This window comes from Rousettus aegyptiacus, unplaced genomic scaffold (genome assembly GCF_014176215.1).
Source record: "Rousettus aegyptiacus isolate mRouAeg1 unplaced genomic scaffold, mRouAeg1.p scaffold_m13_p_9, whole genome shotgun sequence".
In the NCBI taxonomy this organism is placed as follows: Eukaryota; Metazoa; Chordata; class Mammalia; order Chiroptera; family Pteropodidae; genus Rousettus; species Rousettus aegyptiacus.
Genome location: NW_023416312.1, coordinates 85,135,070 through 85,161,612, shown reverse-complemented (window position 1 = coordinate 85,161,612; position 26,543 = coordinate 85,135,070). Strand labels below are relative to the sequence as shown.

Sequence of the window (26,543 nt, the reverse complement as noted above, 5' to 3'; positions counted from 1 at the left end):
CTGACTTTGTCCCACAGCCTATCATTGAGGAGTTTATCCCACTTTAGAGTTTGGTTAGACTGGGAGCAAAACCAGGCATGGTGGGGAAGACTCGAGGCCAGTAGGAGAATGCCTGTCAGAGTTCCCAACAAGGCGGTGCTCTGTGAGCATCATTTAAGAAGCAAGTCTGAGGAGGCCAGGTGAGGCTCTAGGGCCAGCTCGGAGTCTCGAGCCCCTGGTGCCTGCAGGGAAACAGTGCAAGTAATGCCAGTGCCTTCCCCTCATGACCCTGGGACTGGACGGTTAGGAAGGTCCTCCCGGCTGCTGGGCGGCAGCGGAGTAGGGGATAGGTATAGAGGCCCAAGGGCTTCGCCTGGCTTTGGCCCGCTGGCAGCAGTCAGGTGGCCGTGTGCAGAAGGCCTAGGACTCAGAGGTGAACTTAGGGATAAATCTGCAGATGCTCGGTCCCCCAGGAATTGAATGCTTTACTCTGGAGAAATTAGCCTTTCCTCTATGGATGGGGAAAGGCTGGCAGGGAGGAGCCCTGCTTGGCATATCTCGGAAGGGAGTGCCGCGCGCCTGGTGCGGCCCCCTCGGAAGTGGATTTAGCTGCTCCGGATCCAACGCAGCTTCCAGGTTTTCTCCCCTCCCGGCCCTACGAGCTCACGCCCGTCTCCGCCCCCCCCCTCGCCGTCCGCCCCCTCCCCGTGTGCCGCACGCTCTGCTAAGTTTGCCGAGCGTCGCTGTGCACGCCGGCCAGTCAATCCGCGGTGGAGCTGAGGAGGGCATAGCCGCACGGCCGACGGCAGAGTGAGCGAGCCGAGTGGAGCCAGGAGAGCGGAGCAGTGCCAGTCAGCCCGAGCCGCTCGCAGCGAGCTCCAGCAGCTGCCGCCCACACACCCCGCAGCGCCTGCCACCTTACCCTCCTTCCTCGCGCCCCTGTCCCGCCGGCCGGCCAGCTCGACCGGTTTGCTGTCCTCGCGGAGCCCCGAGGTCACCGGTCCACGCCTCCGTTCCCTAGGGTCGCGCACTGCTTCTACGCCTTCCTCCTCCTTCTCCTACCCCGGCCGGGCACCTGGCACCGGGGACCATTGCCTGACGCGCGAGGCCCAGCTCCACTTTCCTTCACCCCGCGAATCCTTCTCCTGACGCTCTCTTCCTCCAACTCCTACTACAACTCCCTCGCTCTCTCGCTCTACTCGTGAGCCCCCGACTCTGCGCCCACCACTTTCCGTCCCGTCCCGAAGCGGGGAGCGCGTCTGCGGGTCTCGCACCATGGCACAGCTCGGCTTGCCGGCGCTTTTCTGCACCCTGACCCTACTAAGCGCCGTGCTGCTGGCTGCAGAGCTCAAGTCGAAAAGTTGCTCGGAAGTGCGACGTCTCTACGTGTCCAAAGGCTTCAACAAGAACGATGCCCCCACGCATGAGATCAACGGTAGGTGGGAGCCCCCAGGGGGCGAGCAGAGAGATGGGCACAATGGAGGAGGGGCCACAGAAGCCCCTTTGCCCCGCCATCCCCGTGCTGGATGCAGGTAGCCCAGAGGGAGAGTGAGCGAGCCCCTGCGTAGAAAGTTCCCGCGGACGCGGCGGCCCTCCGGGCGTTACGAGTGGCAGGGCGCCACCAAATTGCCTGGTGCCACTCCCGCGCTCTGCCTCCTCCCCTCCCCCTCAGTCTTCCCAGTCCCAGGAAGCTCCAGAGGACTCTGGCCTGCAGAGTGCGTGTCACCGGCTCCCTCGCCTTTTCCGGGTTGAACTTCTTACTGGGCTCCCCGCTTTGTTGTGTGGGTGACGGGAGGCCGGGTGGGAGAACCTTCTAAAGGTTGCCAGATTCCGAGGGGACGCAAAACGTGGAACTTGATGTTTCGTTGATGTTCTTTAAAAAACCCTCTCTCGCCTCTCTCCCACCGCTGACAAGGATTAGGAGTTTTAGTAACTACAGCGGTGGTAGAAGTCGCCTTTAAAAAGCAAACGACTCTCCACCCCTACAAACCCTGACTTTTGGGACCTCTCCTGTTTTTCAGAAGGTGTTGGATGAAAAGGGTATTTTCCCTCATTTTTTCTCACCTAATTTTAAAGGTTAATGGCACATCGAATTACAAACCTTTGAAAGGATTGGTTACAGGAAACCTGAATCTGAGCTTGGAGATGGTTATGCAAATGGGACGCTTTAGCCTGTGGAAAAAGTTCTCTGGATTTCGGCGCTGGGGGGTACTTAGGTATTTGTGAAAGCCCTTCTTGGAATGCCGGTCAGCGGTGTTGGCCGGACAGGTCCCCTCCGGGTTGCGCGCTCTCATTCGTCCAACTGTTGCGCGCATCTCCGCAGGCCACGATGGGCCAGCGGCGGCGCAGGTAGCCTCTTCGCCCGGAGGGTTCAGAACAACGAATCTAGCTGGCTGGTGGCCAGCATAACCTAACGGAGAAGAGAGCGATTCGAGCCCTGGGGCCAAGCCTCTATTCCGAACCTTTCATGGAAGTGAGCAGAGCACGCCTTTGCCTCTTGGAGATGTTCAACAGGGTAGGGCGGGTAGGGGGCCTGCAGCCAGCAAAGGAAATACTGTAATTCCAACCAGACGATTCCAAAGGCTCAGGAAAACTTGGGGTCATTTTTTAGAAAGGCTATTAATAATCTTAGAGGTTAAGTGCAGTCATCAATTACATGTAAATTACAAAGGTAATTGAGGGAAGTAGTTGGCACTTTATGATTGTAACCGGTATGTGTCTAGAAATAGAACCCAAGAAATTGTTGGAGCAGCCTAGGAGCCCACTGCACCTTGGCAGTTATCAAATAACACACTACTGATTAGAGACTATTTGCCCTTGAGCTGCCTATCTTTTAAGGAGCTCAAGTATGTCCTCACAGAGGCAAGATTTTATTGGTTGTAGGGGCCTGAAAAGCCCTCTCTCCTTTCTCCCCCCACCCCACCAGTCAGAAAACGTGAAGTGAACTAGCAGCCACTGAAGCTTGGGGGCTCCGCAGGTCAGACCTGGGGTCTTTGTGCCCTGCACAATTTGGGCTTGGGCCCAGCAGAGATGAAGGTTACAGTTGTCATTCTCACATTTTGAAGGGATAAATGCAGTGATGCACTTAATGGGAATGTGACAAGTTTTCATCTTCTGCTCATGCAAACTATGTGCCTTTGAGATGGACTGGAGGCTTTAAGAGAGTGAATTGTGAAATACCCTCCCCACTTTTTCCAACTTTTCTCCTGCAGTCTTGCCAAGGAAGGACATCTTCCCTAACCAGTATCTCAAGGAAAAGGAAGTTTGATGGGTGCTCAAGGGATGTGCTAGGTGTTCCTTTTGATCATCATGATCCCCAGAAAACACCTGAGGAATATTTTTGCATGAATGTCTATCTGGACATCTACCCCCCAAGGATAGGAGAGTCATTAGTGACCAGCAGCAGGAAATGGAAGCTAATGTGCTCACACCCAAAACATTTTATTCTTTTTGTCTTGTCCTTCATCTCCCTCCCAGGGCTGCTGCTTTTATTTCCCCTTTTGAATGACCTACTGGACTGCATTCTCCTGAAGAACAAAGGAAGTGCCTTTTTAGCTGGAATCCTTGGAAGACCACCAAGGACTTTAGCTCATGCAGTGCAATTTCGCACCACTTTCAACAATAACAAAAATGCATGACTGAATGGCTCAAAAATGTGGAGTGTTAGAGGCATTCATTTGAGTCTAGGACACTGTCACAACATAGACAGACCCAAATAAATACCTTTAGACGGCCATTATAGAAACGGGTAATCTTTACCATCGGCCTGGCCTCTCCAGATGCATACATTAGCCTTGTCTTCCCTGGGCTACACTCAGATAATTTTGGTCATTTTGGGGAGGATAGTCAATATAGTGACTTGTATTTAGCTTGTGTCTGAATGAATTGCCACTCGCATTGGTGGTGGGGAGGGGTACGCATTTTTTTTAAGTGCAATATGTCCGGGATTGTTTTCCAGGCAAAGGTCACAATGTCTGGGTGCCTAGCCCCAGGCTTAGCCCAAGTTTAAGGTTTTATTCTCAAGGGTCTTGCACTTGCTTTCTAGAGGTTTGAACAGGCTTTAAGAATACTCCATGTTCTTGAGGATTCTCAGTCTTTTTAGATCATAATTAAGGTGATTTGATGTGTTCTTCAGGGTGTTGGGGGAGTACATCATGCTGACAGGGTTTCCAGCTAAGGTCCTACATTAACCCCTGTACTTATCATATAATGGGTAGCCCAGATGCCATGATTACAAGGGATTCTTAACACAAAGGATAGTTTTTTGTTCAGATTTCAATGAGCATATCTTTTTGGAATATCTACTATGTACAACATTTTGTGCTTGGCATTGTGGAGGCAGCAAGAAGGGCAGGAGGGGCCTCTGCCACCAGGACCTTTTCAGGTAGTAGGGAGAGATGCCGTGCGTACACATAATTGGAATATGTGATGTGTGAAAAGTACCATATGAGTGGTACAGACGAGAAAGGAGTGCCCAGGAAGTTCTGAGGGAGAAGGGATTTGGGACTAAAGCATTAGCTAGGTAATGCTAGTTCACTAATAAAAAATAATATTAAGAAATTTAAAAATCGAACCATTTTCATTGTGCCTTTCTTCATAAAGACAGGATATGTAATGATTGGCATTTATTACTAATCTTATCCTTGCTGAAATTGTCTTTAAGAGTGAGGCAGTTGGTTAGAAATGTTCCTCAGCTTGCTAGGGGCCCCTTGCATAGTGACCTTGAATGATACCAAGGAGAACTTATCACAGTTGTGATTTTGGAGTTTTTGTTTCCTGTTCTGTTTATGTTCATGAGTAATGCACCTGTGAGTATGTGCAGGCATGCGTGCGTGCACGCACACACACACACATACACGTATACCCCTAAGGATTCTGGGAAGTGCATTATCTGTAAGGATTACATTGAAAAGTGTGTGAGGGGGAGAGGTGGGAATATGTTCTGATACTGAGTTGATTATTGCATGTAACACACACAGTATATGTCTTCAAGTTTTGTATTCCCTCTTCCCCATTTTAAGTAAATGGATTGAATTTGCACAGAACTTGTGATTGTCTATTCTGTTGGAATCATCAGTTTGACTCCCTGTGTTTCACTTGAAAAGAGGATCTAATTAGCCATAGGGACTGAGTATAGAAATTGTCCCAGGCAGTACAGGAACTTCCTTCTGGATATGCTTATAAAATAACTTAATAAAAGTTCTGGCTTATACAGCTCAATCTTTAGTTAAAACATATAAATATAAAATGTATGATGTAGCGTAATTTATTTTTTATTTGGTTCACGGGTTACATGCAATTTCAGAATTAGCTGGAGACGACTGAGGAATGAAAAAATGGAAGTTTTTGTTGTCTTTACAAGGGAAACAACATCAGTATTAACCTAAACCAGTTGGAAGTGTCTCTGACTCCCCAATAAACTGTTTTGCCACTCGAAGTTGTTTCCATATATGTTTACAAAAAGTGCATACTGGCTTTGTGAAAAGAGACAGTAGCTCTTAAGTGCTTTCTCTGGGCCTGTTCCTACAATAAGGGCTTTACAAGATTGTCTTATTTAAAATAAACAACAACCATATGAAGTCAAATTTATCTCCATCCACCCCCATTTTACAGACAAGGAAATGGAGGTCCAAAGGAACTTAGAAATCCATTCAGTCTCACAGCTAGTGAATGGTAGAGGTGGGATTTGAACCTAGATCTTATATGTTCCAGAGTATAGTCTATGCTATGTTGTACAGAGAGTAAGGCAAGAAAGTACCTTCCCAACTCCTATGAGGGCTGATTTTAGAAGTATAAGTAGTGCGAGGGTGATGAATTAACTACTAGTAAAAGACAATCATCACAACACTATTGTGATGCTGTAGTAGAGGATCCAATCCAATCATGTCCTTTGCAAGCAGAGTTTTATACCCAGACATAAACAAAATGGTGTTAACAGGAGCAATATAAATTGTAATTCCTGGGCCATTTGGAGCCAGTGATGGCTTCTGAGGAGGTAAATGTCAATAGTCAAACTGTTTTAGGAAGATAGCTAGTGGCACTTCTAGTTAAGGGTTGCTGGAGCAAGGAGAGAATAAATGCAGGGAGAGCTGTTAGGCTGTTTTAAATAGTTTTTAACTGATTTACCTGCCACTTGTCTGTTACCCTCTCATTCTGTCCTGAACATTGCCAGCTTTATTTCCTCAGTAGTGATTTGAATGGAGTCATTACTCTGCTTTGAGCTTCAATGGCTCCAAGTATCTCAAATGACACTTTCATTGGGTCACTTCTAAACTCCCTAGGGTTATGTACACTCTTCATACTAATTCTCTGCTTGCATCAGATCCATGGTCTTTGCACATAACTATATTGCATTATATATAGTTAATTGTGTGTGTGCAGGCACATGTGCGTCTTTTCTCCCTAAATGTAAGCAAGCTGAGGACAGAGATGGCAACTCCTGATATTTTTGTGTGTCCAGTAGTGCCAAGTACAATAGTTAAACAATTGGGGAGTATGACATAATTCTATCGCATTCTCTATGAGGATACCAGTGCTATGATGGGATATACTGCCTTGATGATAGATCGTTATCCCATGGACCTTGTTCTTCTGGTAATCTTTTGAATCTAAACTTCTGAAGTGAAGTAAATTTAGAGTAAGGCTCCATGATATGTTGGTATAACATGGAGAATGTTTTTATACTTTGGGGGGAGTACTTGTCTTCATCACTTCATTATAATAACCAAGTGCTATAGGAATTTTTCAGAAAGATTCAGAATTCTGTTTTTCTTTTTGAATTATACTTTTTTCAAGGAACAAACAGTTGTGACTTTTGTGATTAAGGCAATTTAAAGCAAATTTAAAGAGTAATTTAACACATTAGATTCAGGATATAAAGCTGTTCAGTGCACATCAGTTACCTTTTAAAAAATAAAATCTTGAGTTTTATGTCTTTACCAAACAGAGGAACACAGGCTTAAGGATATCAGAATATGTTATGTAAGCAGACACCAAAATATGAACAGGTAAGAACTAGCATTTTCAGTTCCACTTGGTTAAACATCTGTTGCTTACTATAGAGAACATGAAAGTGCAGAAAATTCATGAAGCAATTCCATCCTGGAGGTAATTTGAAATATTATATTTAAGTTCTGATGCATTTAATTCAGCAATCTGGTGGGAAAGAAAAATCAAAGAGATCCATAAGCCAGGTATTCAAGTTTTGAAAAAGAAACTCTAACAAATGTTAGAAATTAGGAAAAAATTGAATGGAAGAGTTAAAAAAAGTGAATAACCTCCAGGAAGCCTGGAAACTATGTAAAAACATCTTATTGGAAGCCCAGATAAATGTGTGCCAGACATCAAAAAGACCAGCTGCTTAGGGGAAGGAAAAAAAAAACCCGGCATGACTAACTGGCAGAGTAAAAGAGGCTGCTTCAGGGAAAAAGACATCTTTCACAAAATGGAGAGTTTAAGCCAAGAGAAGAAGGAAGTCCATGACGTATGGCAGGGCAGGTACAAACTAGAAATTAAGTGTGCCAAAAGAGAATTAGAGGTGATAACAATTAAGTGGCCTGAAAGGGAATTGGAGGTGAACCTGGCAAGGGATTTGAAAGTAGACCCATGTGATATTGGTGAAAAGGGGGGGCTAAGTCCAATTTATCCAAGGAAAGGCAATGTGGCTTTTTAAAAGAGGAAACCATGCCTGATTAACCTCCAAGAGTTCTTTGAGAGAAAAGAAGTGGATACTAGAGGGAAACATACATAGTTTAGGTTTTCAAGAATTATGTAATGGGATTCCAAGGCAAAGAATATTAAGAAAATGCATTTACTTTGGGCTAGATAGGTGGGGATGTTGGTTTACTGAGGAGATAGGAGAAACTAACAGAGATATGAGAAACACCACTGTCCTAGATGGAATAGTTTACATGGAGAGGACATGGTTTATTGGAAAGAGCAGTTCTAGCCTAGCTCTGTGATAAATTAGTTGTCTGATACCTTTGGTGAGGTTATTTTTCCTTTGTATGAAAAATAGGAGAGAGGAGTGTTAAGAGTGCTGGATTAGGTCAGGGATTCTTAGCCCTGGCTACACATTAGAACCACTTAGAGAGCTTTTAAAATCAAATTGCCTGAGTAGCACCCCAGACTAATTAAATCATACATCCTGGCAGTGGGACTAGGTCATAATAAATTTTTTAAAGCTCCCCAGTGGTTCTGATAAGCAGCCATCGTTCAGAACTACTGCCCTGGATGATCTCTGATGTCCCTTCCATCTCTGAGATTCTGCGATTCTAAATTTTCCAATGAAATTCACAGTGTTGTCTCAGTACAGAGCTCTAATTTAGACTCAGTGCATGCTTGTGTTAATTTTGGTTACTTGAATTTAAGAGTAAGGTTTGTTAAACTTAGAAAAAAATATTTTTTAATCAGGATTCAGTATATGTCATAACCAGTGATGCTTTGCTGAGGGTAGAGAAATAAGACTAGGGCATTGGGAGTACTTTGGAGAGAATTAGAAAGGAACCCAACCTTGTTATTTATTGATTAGTTGTCAGTGTGCTAGGTGATATTTCTTCCCTTTCCCTTTATTGGTAAAAAAAAATATCTCTTTATCCCTTACTTTAATGTCCTCTTTGCCATGTGTTTATTTTCTTCAAGTATCTTATCAAGAAATAGAAGTACGGTAAATCCCTAGGCTTCTGGCCTGCACAGCCATCCAGAACACAGCTGGGAATGTGGAAGTGAGCAGGAAAGCTAAGTGATAGAAACAGCTGTCATAAAGCCCATGCATTCTATCTGCTTGGAGAAAAGGCCTTCAGAAATTTATCATCCACCATCATTTATTGAATAGCTCATCTATCAACAGCTGATTGCTAGGTGCCGGGGATTCAAAGAAGTTTAAAACAAACCAAGCTTTTGAGGCATTTACAGTCAAATTAGGTAGATAGGCTTTAAATGTGAAAAGATAAACCACTTAGGTTGTCTGACTTTCCAGTCAATGGCTGATTAGAAGTAACAAGTAATGCTGGTCTGAGAGTGGAGGAGGAAGAGGTAAGGATGGTTTTAGAAGCAGGCAAGGTGACATAATGGGAGAAGTCAGAGATGCCAGTGTAAAACAGGTGGTGCAACCAGAAGCTGAACAGGAGATCCAGAACTTGCTGATCTTAGCATTTTGAGAACTTTTAGGATGGGTGAATGCTCAGAGGCACCTCTGTAATTCTTGAGGGGACTGTATATTTCAGGGCAGTATTAAAGAATTGTGTTTGTTGTATTCTAATTTCAAAATTCTGAAAGTTTTATTTTAGAGTGGATGTAGCCAAAATACAAAAATTGTACTAGAAAGAGAAGAAAGTTCAGCTAACTTGCACATTTACCTTTTTAGAATACCTAGTTCCCCGACAGTGCTGGATCAATAAGAACTCAATTCTATGTGTCACTTTGTCCTTTTCTTTTTTTTAAAAAAAATAGGTTAAATCCTGTATGTTATTAATTCAGTCACTTATTCATTTCAGAGCATTTAATTGGTGACTTTATTCCCCTGTATCTTGTCTTCTAAACCCTCTGGAACACCCAAGTTACATTTAGTTCCTAATACTGTTACTGTATGCTGTGCTTACCTTGGGAAACTGACATTCTGACCTGAAGTCATCAGAGGCAAGAGTTGGTTTTTAGTAAGAATCGACAGATTTAAATATTTTAATATCGGTTTCCCTTTTAAACATGTATCCAAACTAAGTAAATGTATAATCACAATTAAAGAAATACTAGAAGTTAAGGATGGGAGTACTGTATTAGGAATGAGCATATATTTGACGGTACTTGTTTCTGACCTTGTGGCTATTTGAACCTTAAAAAAAAGCCCTTTTTGCCCAATTATGCCTGATCTGAGAGACCATGTATCTCCAATTTCTATTGCATCGCATGGTAAATGGTTGGTATTTGAGAAATGTTTGCAGTTCAAAAATAATTTCAAGCATGATATTTTACTTTTGTATTCATTCTAGGAATGGTTATTTCTATTTAAGCCTTTTTAATTCAATTAACTTATTTTAAGCTATTTATTTACAATTTTCCAATACATTCAGCTCTAGATGCCTAAGTAAGAAAGGGAAAAAATAAATTTTTTTTAAATTTAGAATGTCATTATTTATCTCTCAGCTTGCTTTGTAGGTAGGATCTGAGTATTTCATGTGGTTTGTTTTAATCTTGGTAGACAAATAGTTTCTTCTTACATTGTCTGTTCCAGACATTAATAGGGACTTAGCTGTACTTGTGCAGGTGCTTTAAAAGAAGAGAGGCTGGCTGCCTTTGACCCTGTTCCTTGCTTCAGCCTTTCTACCAGGTTCTCACTTCCCTCTTCCCCAGAAGGCTCAGGTCAGGCCCCAGGCAAGATTGCTGTCTTTGCATAGTCTAACTCTAGGTCACCTGGTTTCAGCTTCATCCCAGCCATTCATTTCATGCTAGTCCTGTCTACTCACAGCTACTTTGTCGATTGGCATTTGCCAGCCTCTTTCAGCTTTTTGGACTTCTGTCTATAGGGGCGAACTAGAAGTGGTTTCTTTTGGACTGCAGAGATTTTCTTAAGTCTCCAAACCCTTAATGTCAGCACTCCAGCAAGCATTAAGCCAAAGAATACTTTTTTTTCCTTCAGTTATTGTTTCTATTTCACCACATGGTTTGTCTCCTTTGAGTTTTCAGTATGGTGTTTGGTTAGAGATGAAAACAAAGCACCATGTCCTTGAAAACTGCAGTGTAAAGCATGTGGTTAACAGTTACTACTTGCAATGGTCCAGTCTGAGTGGGAGTATCATTTTTCTTGGCAGTCACTTCATAGCAAGTCCTGTTTCCTTAGTGCCAGAATAAGCAGTCATTGCATTCCTTACAATTTATAGTCAAATTATTATCTACTATTGTTAAAATTGCCTTAATTATGGAATATTTGCCCATGTTAAGATTTTAAAAAGCAAAACAAGACAACTTTTCACTGGTGTACTTTAGAAATAGTCCTTAAAAATCACTCCCTGTCTAGGCTGTTGGAGGCTATGATGAGGAATAGTTTTTTTGTGTGTGTTTAATGGGAAGAATTTTTTTAAGGGAGGAGTGCAGTGGTTCACTTTAAACTGAATTTGAACTAAATGCCCCCAGCTAGTTAGATGGTTAATATTCCACTTTGTTTATCCCCAGTTTGGAATTGATTTTTTTCCCCCTGCCCCTTCAGGTCCAATGGATCTGGGCATGTTCTGGGGAGAAGTTTCTACTAGCGAGAGGTCAATTGATCATTACACAGTGTGGCAATCTTAGAAGATGGTCTTGTATCTTTTAATTTGGAAAGCAAATGAAGAAATCACAACCCTCTAAAATAAGGGACCATGTCAGTTTTCTTGTGATCTGAACAAAGATTTAGGTGACTAGGTGGAAGATTTTCTACCTAGATGCTCTTTCATAATGTCTGTGTTTGGGCTCTGCTCTCAAGATGTATCCAGAATCTGTCCTCTTCCCATAACCTCTTGCCTGGATTATTGCAGTTGCCTCTAACTATTCTCTACTCTGGCTCTTGTTCCCCCACCCCAGGCTATTCTCAACACACCAACCAGAATGATCCCTCTCTGTTAAACGTACCAGAATGATCCCTCTCTGTTAAACGTTAAACCTAATTCAGATCATATGACTTCTCTGCTCAAGATGCTCCAGTGGTTCCTCTTGCCACCCAGAGTGAAAGTCAAGGCTTATAAGTCCTTACACTATCTGCCCATTGCCCTCTGCCAGCCAGCTTACACCATCTTCTCCCCTGTCCTTCTCCCCTTGGTCCACTGCACGTGGTGGTCTCTCTGTTGTTTCTCAAGCACATCAGGCATACTCAGAGGGTCCTTTGCAGTTATTCTCAGTACCTAGAACATTCTGCTCCTAGATAGAAAGCAGTGTGGCTCACTCCATTACATGTTTCAGGGCTTTGCTTACCTATCTTCTTAATGGAGAAGCCTTTCCTGACCTGTATTATATAACGGTGAACACCCACACATACACTTAGCCCCTCTCCTTCTCTGCTTTATGCTTCTTTGCAGCTCTCCGTATCTGACCTGAGGACAGGGGACTTTGTCTCTTTTATTCACTGCCCTGTACCTAATGTCCAGCACATTGCACGTTACTCAAAAATGTTTGTTAAATGAATGCATTAAAGAGTACTTGTAAATAGGATGCTCTGAGGAAGAAGCTTTCAGAGGGCACAGTTGACTCTTTAGGACTTGTGAGCGTGAGGCTACACATTTGAACCCCCATCTGTAGAAAGGGGGTGCCTAGGCTAAAGATTCATTCATTCAGTGGTTATTTACTGAGAGCCTACTAATTGATCAACACTCACAGAGCTCACAGTCTAAATGGTGAGACACATACTGACTCCAGAATTCTACAGATCAGTCTTTAGTTGCAGTCGTGATAACTACTTTCTAGGAACAGCACTTGGTGAATGATAATTACGGTTCAGCATAATGTTCTTCAACATGTAGACACCACATCTAGGCCCATAGACCCTTCTCATTTCCCAGGAACAGTGCTGCTTACAGTGGTACTTGAATGACTTGTGTTTTTTTCTGACAGTGGGTCCTGAGGTGAATTCTAGAGTACTTGGTGGAGCAGGTCAGGAGAGACAGTTAGTTAGGTTTACATAAAATACTCTTTTCTGGTTATAGACCTTGGCCATCATTTTAGGAATTGGGCTTACACCAGAAAATGCAAAATGAACCCTTGTGCCATTTTGCTCTATTTTCTTTTCTTGGAATGGTCTTCAGAGGAACAACCACAGTACTATCAGTACAAAAGCCTTCTGTGGATGGACCTTGAAATAATCATGCTAAGCAAAATAAGCCAGACAAAAAAGGTTGAAAATCACATGATATCCCTTATATGTGGGATATAAACCCATAAGCAACAAACGAACAGGACAAACAGACTCATGGACATGAACAATGGACTAGTGGTTACCAGAGGGAAGGGGGAAATTTTAAAAAATGTTTAAAAATAATAAAGTAAAAATTAAAAAACGACAACAACAAAAGCCCTCTGGCTTTTGTGAAAGGTCGATGGACTCATTCCCATAGAGACCACAGAAACACTAATTTTTAGAATGGTGAATGGCTCAAAACAAATCCCCCTAGATCAGCAATGATTGTTATAGTAGAACTCTGGTTGAGCAAAACATGGACCAGATGTTTTTGGTCCATGTTTGGTCCATTCACACCTGTCCGTTGGTAGCAAGACTCCTTATTAATGGTGACCAAGTGTGCAGGTTGCCAAGAGGAGAGGAGGACCCTGGCTGTGGGGAACAAGTGCAGTGGCTGGCCAGGGACTCAAGATGGTAAGTAAATGCAGCCTGAGTGAAGTGTTCTAGCCATTATCATAGCAGGGTGGAAAGGAGCCTTTCCTGCTATGCCCTGAGACTCTGAGAACAGGGTTTTTCCTCCTTTCAAGTAAGTTCATTTTTTTCAGAATTTTATTTTTAATGGACTTATAATTGATGTTTTCCAGAATTTTAGATGAATACCGTACATAAAAATAGGGACCTATTTTTGTTGGTTTGTTCAGAAATTCAAAGCTCTGATGAGAGACTCTGAGGCTACAGCACATATAAGCACCACCTTGCATGCCTGGCATTTTTACCTAGAAGTATATAAGTAGTCATGAGATCCCTGTATTCCCAGTGTTTCCTGGTTACAAACCAGTGTTTTTAGCCATCTTCCAATTCAGACCCCTCTTGTTACACCAAGGGCAGACTACACTGCAATGACAAGGGCTGAAGTCCCAAGTTCCCCATTTAATGCAGTGAACTGACTGCATTTGTAGTAAATTGTATGCATATGTTTGCATGCAAGGGCCAAGGCCAAGTATTGCTAAGATATACACATTAGGGTGTGTCCTATTTTAAATATGAATTTAAATGTGAAGATTATGGCATATGCCCCATTTTAAATGTTTTAGGCTTGCTATTAATACAAGGATAAATTGCCTGATTAAGGATAAACTACCTGAATAAACATTGTTTATTGTTGTCTAATTAATCTAATGGTCCATATGCAAAGAAATATTCGTTGTGTGGACTAAGATGTGTGAGTTCTTGAAAGGGGAAACCAATCCTATGCTATCTAAACATAACTTTGAATTTAGGGATAAGTGATTAATTTGTTTCTGTTTTTATTTTTAGAACAAACAACACATACCGCTTTCACTAATTACCTCTTAATGTTTCTCTTAGAGGCTTGAGATGTTCTTGATTGTTTCTTAGGTCAAGGATGAGGTAAAACATAATGAGATTCTGGGGCAGCGGAGGCAGGGGCTGAGCTTATTTATCGCTGCTAGGTCTGTAATAAACAGGTTTGCTGAGCAAACGAATAGTGTAAATACGATATTAGGAAATGTTTAACACTTATGGAAGGAGTATTTCCAAACACATCAGGAACAGCCATTTTAATTGAAACCATTGTGTTAATTACAGATATCTGTTTATTGAAGTAGGTCTCGAAGTTGCTTTAGTTTTCAATACTTCTGGTGGGGAGAGTAACTTCGTTTTTAAAAGTGATAAGTTTGCATTTCTTTAAAAACATGTTGTATGATTCAGCTTGTATTCCCTGCAGTTAGTTGAATTTATACAAGACATTTCTGTAATTGACCGTATTAACATGTGAGACTAATGGCAGCTCTGCTGTTAGGACAGGACACTTGTTTTCCTTCTTGAAGTCCCACTCTTTCTTGTGTTCTCATATTTTGCAGAAAGGAAACCCCCCAAAAAAACTGAGATATGTTTTTAATGTGAGAGTAATGCAAGCTGATCACCAAGAATGAAGGGAAATTATTGCATTTGGTGCAGTTATTAATTTCAGAAATGTCTTAGAATCTGCTACGTGTTTGAGTGTTATGTCAATGCTTTGCGGCTTCCTGGGGTGACATTTAAGAGGTGCAGATTTAGATTCTACATTTGGCAAATATAAATTGCCTCAAGTATTAAGTTTTTTTCTTGAAAAATGGTTGTAAAAGAATTTTTCACCACTTTGAACAGTTACTTGATGTGTGATCAGAGTCATGTTATGCCTTACATTTTTATAATGTATGTTTAGTAGTACATGCTCCTGTTGAAGAAAGTTTAGCCCTAACTGAAGACAGTTTCCAAGGGGCCATTAAAATGTACTTAAAATATTTCAATTACGATAGTCATTCTTTGTGAAATGAAGGTAAATTTTCATCATTAATATAGATAAGCAATACTAGAAGGACATTTAACTACAAGTAAATGTAAGATGTTGGCGATTTCTTCAAATACCATATACCTTAAGTATGTTTGTTAGCTGTATTGAATTTTGCCCACTGAAATAGTTGACTTTATGCTCATGTTCTTTTTTAAATAATTTATTATCACTTTGATTGGCCCTTTCTCTCTTCCTTTCCTAATATTTGTTTTGTTTAATCAGTCAATATTGATTTTTTTCCCATAAAGAAAAACCAAAGAGATATACCTGGTTTCATCAGCCCTCTGATTGTTTTGCTAATGGAAATCTGTTGATCACTTAAACATCAATGGCGCAGTTTTAAAAGAAACTACTGACCAATTCTTTAACCATGTCTTTAATTTTTAAGCCAGAAACTTTAAGAAGTCACATCATTTTCTTCTAAGGTTTTAAAAATTTAATTGTAATATAAACCCTACTTAAAATTATTTAATCCATATTCAAGAAGATTTCAACAATTATAGCAATAATTGTTACTAATTATTATTTTAATAACAATAGATGGCATTTACTGAGCACTCATTATAGGTCTTTTTTTGAATGGATTATGTAAATAAATCCATTTATATAAATGAAAAATAAAAAGGCTTATGGGACAAAGAATTTTAAAAGCAAGGCTATTACAGTGAATGAACCATCGTCTGTTGACCAGTTGTCTTCCAGATAGCTGAGGTAAAACAGGATACCAAACTGGTTTGGTTATGCATTTCTCATTTATCTGATAAAAGAAACATAACAATTCTTTAGGCAATACATTTTCTTGTTGCTAAATCTGGAAAGGATTTATTATACAGGTTTATATGTAAAAGACATTAAACAGTGCAATAGTGTCAACAACATGATTTCATTTCTTGTACTGCTCTCTCGTAAAACCCAAAGAAACACTTGAGAAATTCATTCAGGCTTTCAAGTCTGTGGTCTTCAGTCTAAAGAATCAAACTCCTCCTATCTTTTATCAAGAACTGCTTTTTTTTCTTAAATATGAATTCTTATCTCTTGGTCTCTGAGTTAGAGCTCTCTTGATAAGTAACTAACAATAGTATAACAGTAAATATAATTACCTTCAATGGCCAGAAAACCAGGAAGACTTACACACCAGGGGAAGTGAGAGCCTGTAGGCTGAAGCCACTTTAAATCTAGGAATTGAAACTATTTTGGGGCTCTGGATTACATGTTTGCTTCTTTAGCAGTTTTTATTCTCTCTGCCCTAACTCTGCCATCAGGACTTTGTACCAGGCACTCAGAGCTGTCACACTGTCATTTGGCCTCTAGAGATTATGGTTTATGATAGGTTAATTGTTTTTCCAATTGAAAAGATACTATAACAACAATGGTAAATGGTAACTTCTACATCATTTGCATATTATGGTCCAATTCCTATATGCATGTATATATTTTTACATGGCTTAAATTGTACATATTACTTGCTATAGCTGATATTTTTAATATAACATGAAATTATAAAAATGCTTCCATAGTTATATATAGTTAATTTTTTCAAATGGCTGCATAATATTCCCCAAAGTTGATGCGTCATAATGTATTACATGTACCCCATATGGACATTTAGCTTATTTCTGGTGGCGGTAGGTGTTTGTGTGTTTGCGTGATTTTTTATATTGAGCACAACAATCATCTTCATTCCTGTGTTTGGCTTCTGTTGAATAATTTCCTTAAGTTAAATTTTGTTTCTTTTTTTTTAATTTCACGAGATTTAAAAGAAAGGAACATTCATTCCCCTTGTGCCTAAAGCCTAGTCTAACTGCAGCACATACCAATCTCCTCTGTTGCAGGTATGCAGGGAAGGGAAAGGGGAGGGAATCCGAGATTTAACTTAGTTTGTCAGAGCTCTAGGAGTTCAGTTTTTTCCACCCCAGCTTTTCTCTGATTCACCCTCTCTGAGGTCTTGCCAGTAACCTGCATCTACATTGGTTCCCAAAAACCTAGTTTCAGCGATATTCCAGAAAGCAGCTAAAATGTTGGCTGATAGGAAGGGGCATTAAATCTGAATGCTATACAAATTAGTTGAAGGACAGCACCTTTTTCTGTGGTTCTGCCCAGTGATTGAAGGAGAGTTTCCCACATGTCTAAATGTCTCACTTTAAAAAACAAAACAAAGGGAGGAAAAACTCAAATAAAACCCTTCCTAAAACATTTGCCATCTGAACAGAACTTACTAGAAAGCAGTGTCATTGTTTCTAAAAGGAGGGGCTCATAATAAAATTTCCATTCTCCCACCTCTTCTACTTTTTTTTTACAATGAAATGATTTTATGACTATTAGTTGTGAAATGGTTTAATTCAGCTTCTTATTCTTTATGGAAAATAACTTGCTATGCCTAATGTCTGACTCTTGTCAAAAGGGCATTTCCTGTGTCATTGGCTTCCACGGTTTGTCTGCTTTCAGCTTTGTGATTTGGATGGTACAGTCTCGCCTTTTAAATTGTCTGCTTCGTCTTTTATCTTTCAACAGGTCCTGGAAAGAAATCATCCAATGGCTTCTTTCCAGTGTCAGTTTTTGAAAGATCCATGGCTCGTTTTATTTTGACAGGCTGATGAAAGAGGCGCTTAAAGGGTGGGGTAAAGGAGGAAGGGCATATAAGTGGAAGGACAGGAGAGAGCTGAGCTGACTTCTTTTGGGGCTGTCTGGCAAATGGTGAGTGATTATTCTGTTCTTTTTCATTACTTGTGGCTTGAAAGAGGAGTTTGCCAACAAGGCATGCAGTTGGAAGACAGCTATTTCCTTTTACAGCCATTTCCGGGGCACCCTTTGTGGGAACAGAATTAGAATATAGAATATGTAACTGTGTAGATTCATTTCCTATAATGAACAAGAGTGATAAAGTATTCAGAAGCTTAGATATCCTTTCAAGAGGAACTGTCCCTTTGGATCAGCCACAGAGGCCAGGCCAGCATGGTGTCTCAGATGGTCCCAGGATCCTGATGTATCTCCGAATAGCCCTGATTTGTTTTAGTCATACTTTCTTTAGTTTATACCATTACTGGGGATAGCACATTGACTGTTGACTATCTACTGGATGAGCTAGTGCTTCTTCATAATAACTGAAATAACTCCCCACTTCTTTGAACCTTTCATTGTTGGGAGCTTCCTGAGATAATCACTTCTAGGGTTAATGGGCCTTTATGATGTCCTAAGAGTTAGAACTATGTATATATCCCTTTAAATCTTCTCTCCTGTAAAAATAAGACTCCTCTTACTCCTCATCTCACCTTACCCCTTGACTCTTCATATTTTCAGCTGCCCTCCCACAAGTGTTCAATTTACATCTTGCTTCATGCACAACCAGCATTGTACAGTAATATTCCAGGTGGTTTGAAAAAAGGTAGAAGAATGTTTTCAGATTTCCATGCCCTCTTTCTGTTTATGAACATTTTTTTGGTATTGTTGACTACAGTACATTTAATAAATTAAAGCCTGTTAGTAATTATGAACAAGATGTAAAGGTTGAATCCCACTTAAAGAATTAACCAGTGGAAATAACTGAAGCTACGATAGTACATAACAGGATTTGGGACCCAGACTGTTCTTTTCCAGACCCCCTTTTCTTGTGCTATCCCAATTCCAGATCACAAATGGCCTCTTGGGAGGAAACAGAGTGTTCACTAAGGGTGAAAGGGAGCAGAAAGCAGTCCACATTGCCTTTTTGTACTAGCACTCTTATAACAAAGACAGCTTGGAAAGAGGGCCATCTGCTGTGGCAGAGAAAGCTTTCTGTTATGAAGGGATGCTTGTTGTGTGGTGTTTGAGGAATTCACTATAACTTAACCCCGATATTAAAGACGATGTCTCACACATAAGGAAGGAAGATATAGCAATAACAATAATAATATCAATGAAAATTTGATTAGAGAGGGGTTTCCAGAAACTTGACAGTATGCATCACTTTTAATTTCTTGTATTATCCTTTTTAGAAGTTCTAAGCTACTTTCTAGTTTGATGTTGTTAAATTTCAATACTTACATTAACTCTAAGCTTATTTTTTTGGTTTACTTTTTTTCCACCCTGTTCTCTAAGTGGCCATAAGCTGTAATGTAAGTATATAAAGATATCAGTGCCAGGCAGAAGCAAGAGCTGTGGATGTTGCTCCATGCTCTGCTACTGGCTGGCTGGGTGGTGGGCATTCACTAAGTGATATCACAACCTTGTTTCTGGTGTTCATAAAATGAGGGTATTGAACTTGATTATCACTAAGATCCTTTCCAGCTCTGATATTCTGTGTTTCATGATGAATGTGCTGAGAATTGATGAGATGATCCAGAAAGATAAGAGGAATATGAGGAAAGCCCTTTCCTCATTGCATATGTATTCTTGAATACAATAAAACCTTGAAATGAGCAGTTCTGGGTAACTGAGCTTTCTGAATGGTTTTTGTCTTCTTCCTTGCTGTCAGCTGTCATTCTGTACTGCTGTCAGCATGCCCACTTTTAGCAACTCCTGTCCCTCCTTCTTGGCTGCTTCCCTTGTGGTCTTAGAAACTGTAACACTAAGCTCACCAGAACTCTGGGCCAATTAAGGATACATAAGATGTAAGGGGAGGGTCTCTCCTATGACTCTAACCTTATGGACTTCGGCGGATCAGAGCCTTTTAGGGTGTATTTTTAGATTCCAGATAGGTGATATGTCACTATATCCCCATTTGTCTTAGGCTAGACATTAGTGTAGTTAATAAGCACATTTCTTCTCTATGCTAATTAAGAAGGAAGAGTAGGTGGGTGAGAGGAGGCAAGGAAGCACTAACACTGGGGAGGGACTCAGGGAGGCAGCATTTATAGTTCAGTGTCTAACCAAATAGCTAAACATGTATCATAGGAGATGTCACTTCATTAAAGACAAAAAAAAGTTTGAGGTGTAAAGCTAGGCTCCGGAGTTTTCTCGAGAAAGCTGGAGTAACCCTTTGTTGCTTGGATTCTAAAGAGAAAGCTGGGTTGGGTGTGCCTCTCTGCTTGAGGCAGGATGCTAGGAAGTAGAAACTGCCTCAGCCAGTGTGTTTATGGTTATGGCTTGCTTGTCTGGCTGGTGCCTAGAATGTTGCGCATGAACTTCTGAAAGGCCGTAGAGACCTGTTCCCTGCATCTCCGTGCGTAGTCCCAGAGTGGGGATTTGGATCAAGCTGTTCTTCCTTCAGAAAGTTAAATGTCAAGGCTTTAATTAAAATCCAAATATGCTACTTCAAATTTTCTTTAAATTGCTCCTGCAGAAAATAGAACTCAAAGGATCAATCCTTATGTTCAGAATAGTAGACCCTTGAACAATATGAGGGGTTGGGGGACTGACCTACCCCACCCCAACCCTGTGCTGTTGAAAATCCAGGTATAACTTTTGATTCTCCCTAAATTTAACTACTATAGCCTATTGTTGACTGGAAGCCTTACTGATAACACAGACAGTTGAGTAACACATATTTTATGTTATGTGTACTCTGTACTGTATTCATATAGTAAAGTAAGCTAGAGAAAAGAAAATATTCTTAAAATTATATGAAAATAAAAATGAATAATAAAATGACAGTAATTACATATCAACAATTACTTTAAATGTTAATGAATTAAATGCTCCAATTAAAAGAAAGTGTGGCAGAATGGGTAAGAAAAGACCCTTACATATGCTTCCTGTAAGAGACTTCAGATCTAAAGACACAGAGTGAAAGTAAAGTGATGGAAAAAGATGTTTTATAAAAAGGGAAACAAAAAAGCTGGAGTAGCAATACTAATACTAGACAAAATGAATTTTAAAACAAAGGCTATATCAAGAGACAAAGAAGGACCCAGTTATCCAATTTCTGAGTATTTATCCAAAGAAACCCAGAATACTACGTCGAAGGAATATGTGAATCCTTATGGTCATTGCTGCATTCATTATTTACAATTGTCAAGATATAGAGGCATCCTGAGTGTCCATCAGTGGATGAATGGATAAAGAAGAGGTGGCACATATATACAGTGGAATACTATTCGGTCATAAAAAAAGAATGAAATCTTGCCATCTGTAACAACATGGATGGACCTAGAGGGTATTGTACTGAGTGGAGTAAGTCAGACAGAAAGACAAATGCCATATGCTTTCACTTGCATGTGGAATCTAAAGAACAAAACACAACAGAAACAAACTCATAGGTACAGAGAGCATTTTGATGGTTGCCAGATGGAAACGGGGTTGCGGGGTGGGTGAAAAAGGGGAATGGTCTAAGTACAAATTAGTAGTTACAAAATAGTTATGCAGATGTAAGTATAGCATAAGGAATATGGTCAATAATATTGTAATAATTATGATGTCAGCTGTGTACTAGATTTACCAGGGTGATCACTTTGTAAGTTATATAAATGTCTAATCATTATGTTGTACACCTGAAGCTAATATCGTATGCCAACCAAAATAAAAAAAATATTAAAGAAAATCATATAAATGGACCCACACAGTTCAAAAATGTTTTGTTCAAGGGTCAATTGTAGTCTCTGGACATTAGGCCAATAGCAGTTCATACCTTCAGTATACAGTGCTGGTCTCATGTGTATTTTGTGGACACAACACAGTCATCTGGAGTAGAGGCCCTTTATCCACTCCCTAACCTTTCTAACTTCCTAGCTTTATATCCCCTTCTTCCTACACTCTGTTTTCCATCCATATGTCACCAAATCAGGCTACTCATTCCCAAGAACAGCCTGGACTTTTATGTCTCCTCCGCCACACCCCACACAATGTGTTCTTCCTTCTGCTTAATTTAGCCCCTCCATGTTTCTGCCAATTCAAAAGTTTGTTTATCTCATAGACTGTATCTGTTTTCTCTGACACCCATGGTTGGAAATTCCCCCTTCTTCCCCATAGCATATAAATATGAATGAATAAAAATGGACAAATGAGTAGACATTAGAATAGTGAATTGTTTATTCATTTGTCCTATAACCATTTATTAAACATCTTCTGTGTACTCAGCTAAGTGTCAGTTACTAAGGATATAAAAATGAATAATGCAAATATAGTCTCAAAATTGGCCATTGGTTTTATTACCTCTACAGGATTGTAAGCTCCTTGAAGTCAGGTGTCATGTCTTGCTCAGCTTTATAATTGCCCATCATGCCTTGCACACAATATAGGGGCTCAGTAAATGTTTATTAGTTTGATTCAAAAAACAGCCAACTTCTTTCCCATGAAAAGACAGGACAGGACATAAATTCCTAGAAGCCCTTTCCAAAGTGTCATCTTTGGCATAGCACTGTGATCTAGCAACAGTGGGGTTAGACTTTGACTCACATTGTTCCCTCCATATCAAGTGGTCTAAAATCACAGAAGATTAAGACCGGTCACTGCCAGGTACAGAAAGGGTCTTCTTTTCACTGTGAAGGCTCAAAAGTAAAGACTTCTTTCCATTTGGGCTAAACAGTGCAGGTAGTTTGCAGGTAAATACACTTTCCATCTTGCTTCCTATTTGTGCAGCAGCAGAATTGTCCTGGGAAGATAACAGTTTTAGACCACACATATGTTGAGGAAGATGGCCTTCTGATCCTATAGTTCTTGAGCTTAAGTCTAACATGAAGATAATATAGCTGGGAATAATTTACAGTCAGTGTAAATGGATATTCAAACTTAGAAACCAAAGAACTTACTAGGATAACTCAATTGAAACATTTAAGCCATTATGTATCAGTGCTGCACTAGAGTTAGGAAAACGGAGGGCTGCAACCTCCCAAGTCTGACACACCATGTGATTAATAATCAATGAAAATTTTGAAGTACAATGATAAAATTAAATTCGGCTCTGACTTATAGGGAACCTTACCTCTAGTACAAATTACAGACTTATTAGGTTTATTTGGCAATGCCTGTCCTTTAAGTGCTGTGTAATTTTTCTTAAATATTTCAGGAAGGAATTTGAAAATGATATTTTAAACCCATAAGTTATAATTTACTAGCAAGATGGAAATATCATTTAGTCTTCTGTGTTTTTATTTATTTATTTGGTGTTCAAAAATAACCTTTGCTCACTAGAATTGCTTCCAATTCTCTGATGCTTCCACTCTGGCAGACAACTATAAAAAACAAGGAATTAATATCGCTACAGAATGACTCCAAGCAATTATTTACAGCATATAATTGAAATCCACTGCTGTCTTTCATGCAGCATTACTACAATAGCAGGAAATATTGGGAGGCCAAAGGAGAGACTTTCAGCCCACCTCAAAGATAACTGTAGGCCTTTGTCCATAAAGCCACTATACTCTTGTGAACTGAGGTCAGTGTGTTAGGGCCAAGTAAGATTTAGTGGACATAATGTGAAAACAGGATCCTCTCAGGATACAGCTGATCTTTATTCATCAAACAGATTTAAATGGCCTGTTCACCAGTGGTGCAGGTATTCCTCCTGTGTACTGCAGATCCCAACTTCTACCACCAACAAGCCGAGCTACATGAAATTTCCCTCCAAATCTAATTCTGCATAAAATTGGTACTAGTCTCAAAAATAAACTAACTGGACTTGAAACTTGGAGGAGTGTCCTTTGAACTCAGAAAATAGATACTTTTGCTTCAAGTGTGTCAGAGTGAATTTGGACTAATAATACTTTAATAACTCTGCTACTTATTGAGCTCCTTAAAACAAGGGAGGCAAAGGGATCTGAATAGACAGATCTCTGACTCAATAGGCACTTCTCATATCCTTTAGTCTCTGAGTATATGCGCCTGCTTCCCATTTCCATTAATGTCATAAAGAGCTGCATGTCGTGTGCAATACAGGATCACCAGGGTCTTTATTGCTGTCCTTTGAAAGAGAATAAAATCACGTCCTTTTCATTCTCTCTGAAACATTACATTTTAAAATTAAGAGCCCTTGTGCTTTGCCTAATTACTTTCCAAAGTTTTTTAAATAATGTACTTAGAAGTAATTTTAATTTAAACAAGCAAATATGTATCCTTCATTTAAACATTTTCAAATTCCATTTGTGCCCCTGGTAGAATCCTCTGAAAGAACTGCTTAGATTAAAACAAAACAAAATGAAACAAAAAAAAAACCCAAGTAAGATGGATTTCAATGCCCTTACCTGTTATTTACAGCTTCCCCTCCACCCCTGTCTGCAAGGCCCCCAAATAGGAAAACTGATGCACAAAGAGCAAGTATCAGTGTCCTCAATAAAGCTGAAATCCCAGTCCTCTCCCTCAGCCAAGCTGGTATTAGGAATGTCCTTTAATTTTAGCATTAGCTTAGTAATATATTCCGTGCATATAATCCATCTACAAAGCAAACATTAGATTTGGCTGTCTTGTTTCTTAGGATGTAGATGTGGGACAGCAGAAAGAGCTCAGAAGTTAGATGACCTATATTTTAACTAGTACTGGATTGCTTGTTTTGGGTTAAACTTGGGACCAGGCACTTATTTCAATGAATTCTCTATTGATTTCACAAGCATCTTGGAAGAAGAATTTTATCTTCATTTTTCTGGTCAGACACTGAGCTCAGTTTCTGTAAATGTTAAATAGGATGATGCCTTCAGGGCTTATGATGAAGATAAAATAACATGATGCAATAAGCTCTGTGTACACATGAAATGTTGCCATTATTAAGACGATCACTGATTCTAAATACTTGAAAGTAAAAAGTTTTTAAAAAGTGAATGAGTCCAATTTTTTAACTTTTGATATTTAACAACTGAATTCTTTAGTGTTTGACATTTCTCCTAAGCCCATCTTGATCAAACATTTTCATGCTCCTTTTCCCCAGACTTGCCACCCCACAATAATTGATTTGCAAACATCTTTGTGAATCAGTCACCCTGTTTGCAAGAAATGCTGAGTCATTGAACTAAGTGCTGTACTACAAAGCTGAAATCCCAGTCAAAATGGACTGCTCCTGTGAGGCAGAGGCTGTGTGGCCCATAACTACATTTACTTTACCCACAAGTTGGAATAGTACAGGGAAATGGTAAGGAGGTAATACTAGGTTCTTGGAGACATCAGTTACCTGTATTGAGATGCATTTTAATATTTTATGTAAACATATGCATTTGTTGTGAGTTGGCTTAGGGTTCTCTGGCCCAGATCTGAGGACTCTTTGAGTCTGGAAGAGCTTTTAAGGGGGATCCTGAAGGGCAATGTTTTCCAGCAGAATTAGAGACTATGCTGAGAGGGCCTTAGTTTTCAGGTTAAGTTCACCTTGACAGTTAGCACAGGTATTTTTCGTTTTGTTGGGAGTGGGTTGTAGGACAGAAGGGAATACTAGCAAGTAAGAAATTAGCAAGGGTGTGTGGAGGGGATGAGTGTACGTGAGATCTGACATCTGTGCCAGTAGCTTCTTAGGGCTCCTGGTTACTGTTAAGGTCTTTGGCACACTTAGGGAGTGATGCCTGACCTGAAACCTTTCAAGGTCCCTGCTTGTACGTGTTAGTCAGATAGCTCAAGGTCTGAAGCCTTTCAGAAATGCTTTACATGTGCCAAAGACCATGCCCAGTGTCTGCTTTTGGCATGGGCTCTCACTCCTACTCAGGTAATTGAGCATCCTTAAGTAACCTTTCAAACTGAAGACTGAGACATTTATAGCAACCTTAAAGTTTCTCTCATCTCCTTTCCTTACTCTTTCCTCTTTCAGAGTGTGTACTGTGTGAGATCCTTGGGAAACAAACAAACAAACAAAACTTTTTTTTAAAAAAAAGATGACTTCAATTCACTGCAGATTTAAGAACAGAGGATGGCCTCACTCCCATCTTTAACTGAAGGACAATAGCTTTGACAGAGATCCTTGAGACTTATTAACTTTGCAAAAATTGATAGCACTGTTCCTTTCAGGAAAAAAAAAGATCGTATGGCTCCTTTTTATTAGAAAGGAGCCCAAAGTATCACAATTAGTTAGGCCTTTTATGTTTTTATCTCATGCATGGCCATTTGCTCTGGGTAATGGGTTCATTTGGACATGTTAAAGTGCAATTCTTTGTGCATTTTAGTTCTGTGAAGAAAATTCTCATGTTGTATTGTCACAATAATAAGCATAAATGTTTTTTGAAAGAGCTTTTTAACTTATTTAAGAGCAACCTTTAATATGTTTTAATAGATTTTATTTGTAGAGCAATTTTAGTTTCACAGAAAATTTGAGCAGAAAGTACAGAGAGTTTCCATATACCTTCTGCCTCCCCATACGCACACACTCTCCACCATTATCAACCTCATGTACAAGAGCAGTACATTTGTTATAGTTGATGAACTTGCACCCAAAGTCTATAATTTACATTAGAGTTTACTCTTAGTGTTGTACATTCTGTGGGTTTTGACAAATATATAATAACATACCCACCATTACAGCATCATACA

The 26,543-nt window shown here is 40.1% G+C and overlaps 1 protein-coding gene across 1 annotated transcript in view; it reads left to right on the top strand.

Annotated features, from left to right (window-relative positions):
• The first annotated feature begins 729 nt into the window (after positions 1–729).
• GPC4 (glypican 4) overlaps positions 730–26,543 on the top strand; it is a 102,373-nt gene continuing 76,559 nt past the window's right edge. Inside the window, exon 1 of the mRNA XM_016133534.2 lies at positions 730–1,414. Coding sequence (XP_015989020.2) covers positions 1,255–1,414 — 160 coding nt within the window. The 5' untranslated portion in view covers positions 730–1,254. The remainder of the gene's footprint in view (positions 1,415–26,543) is intronic.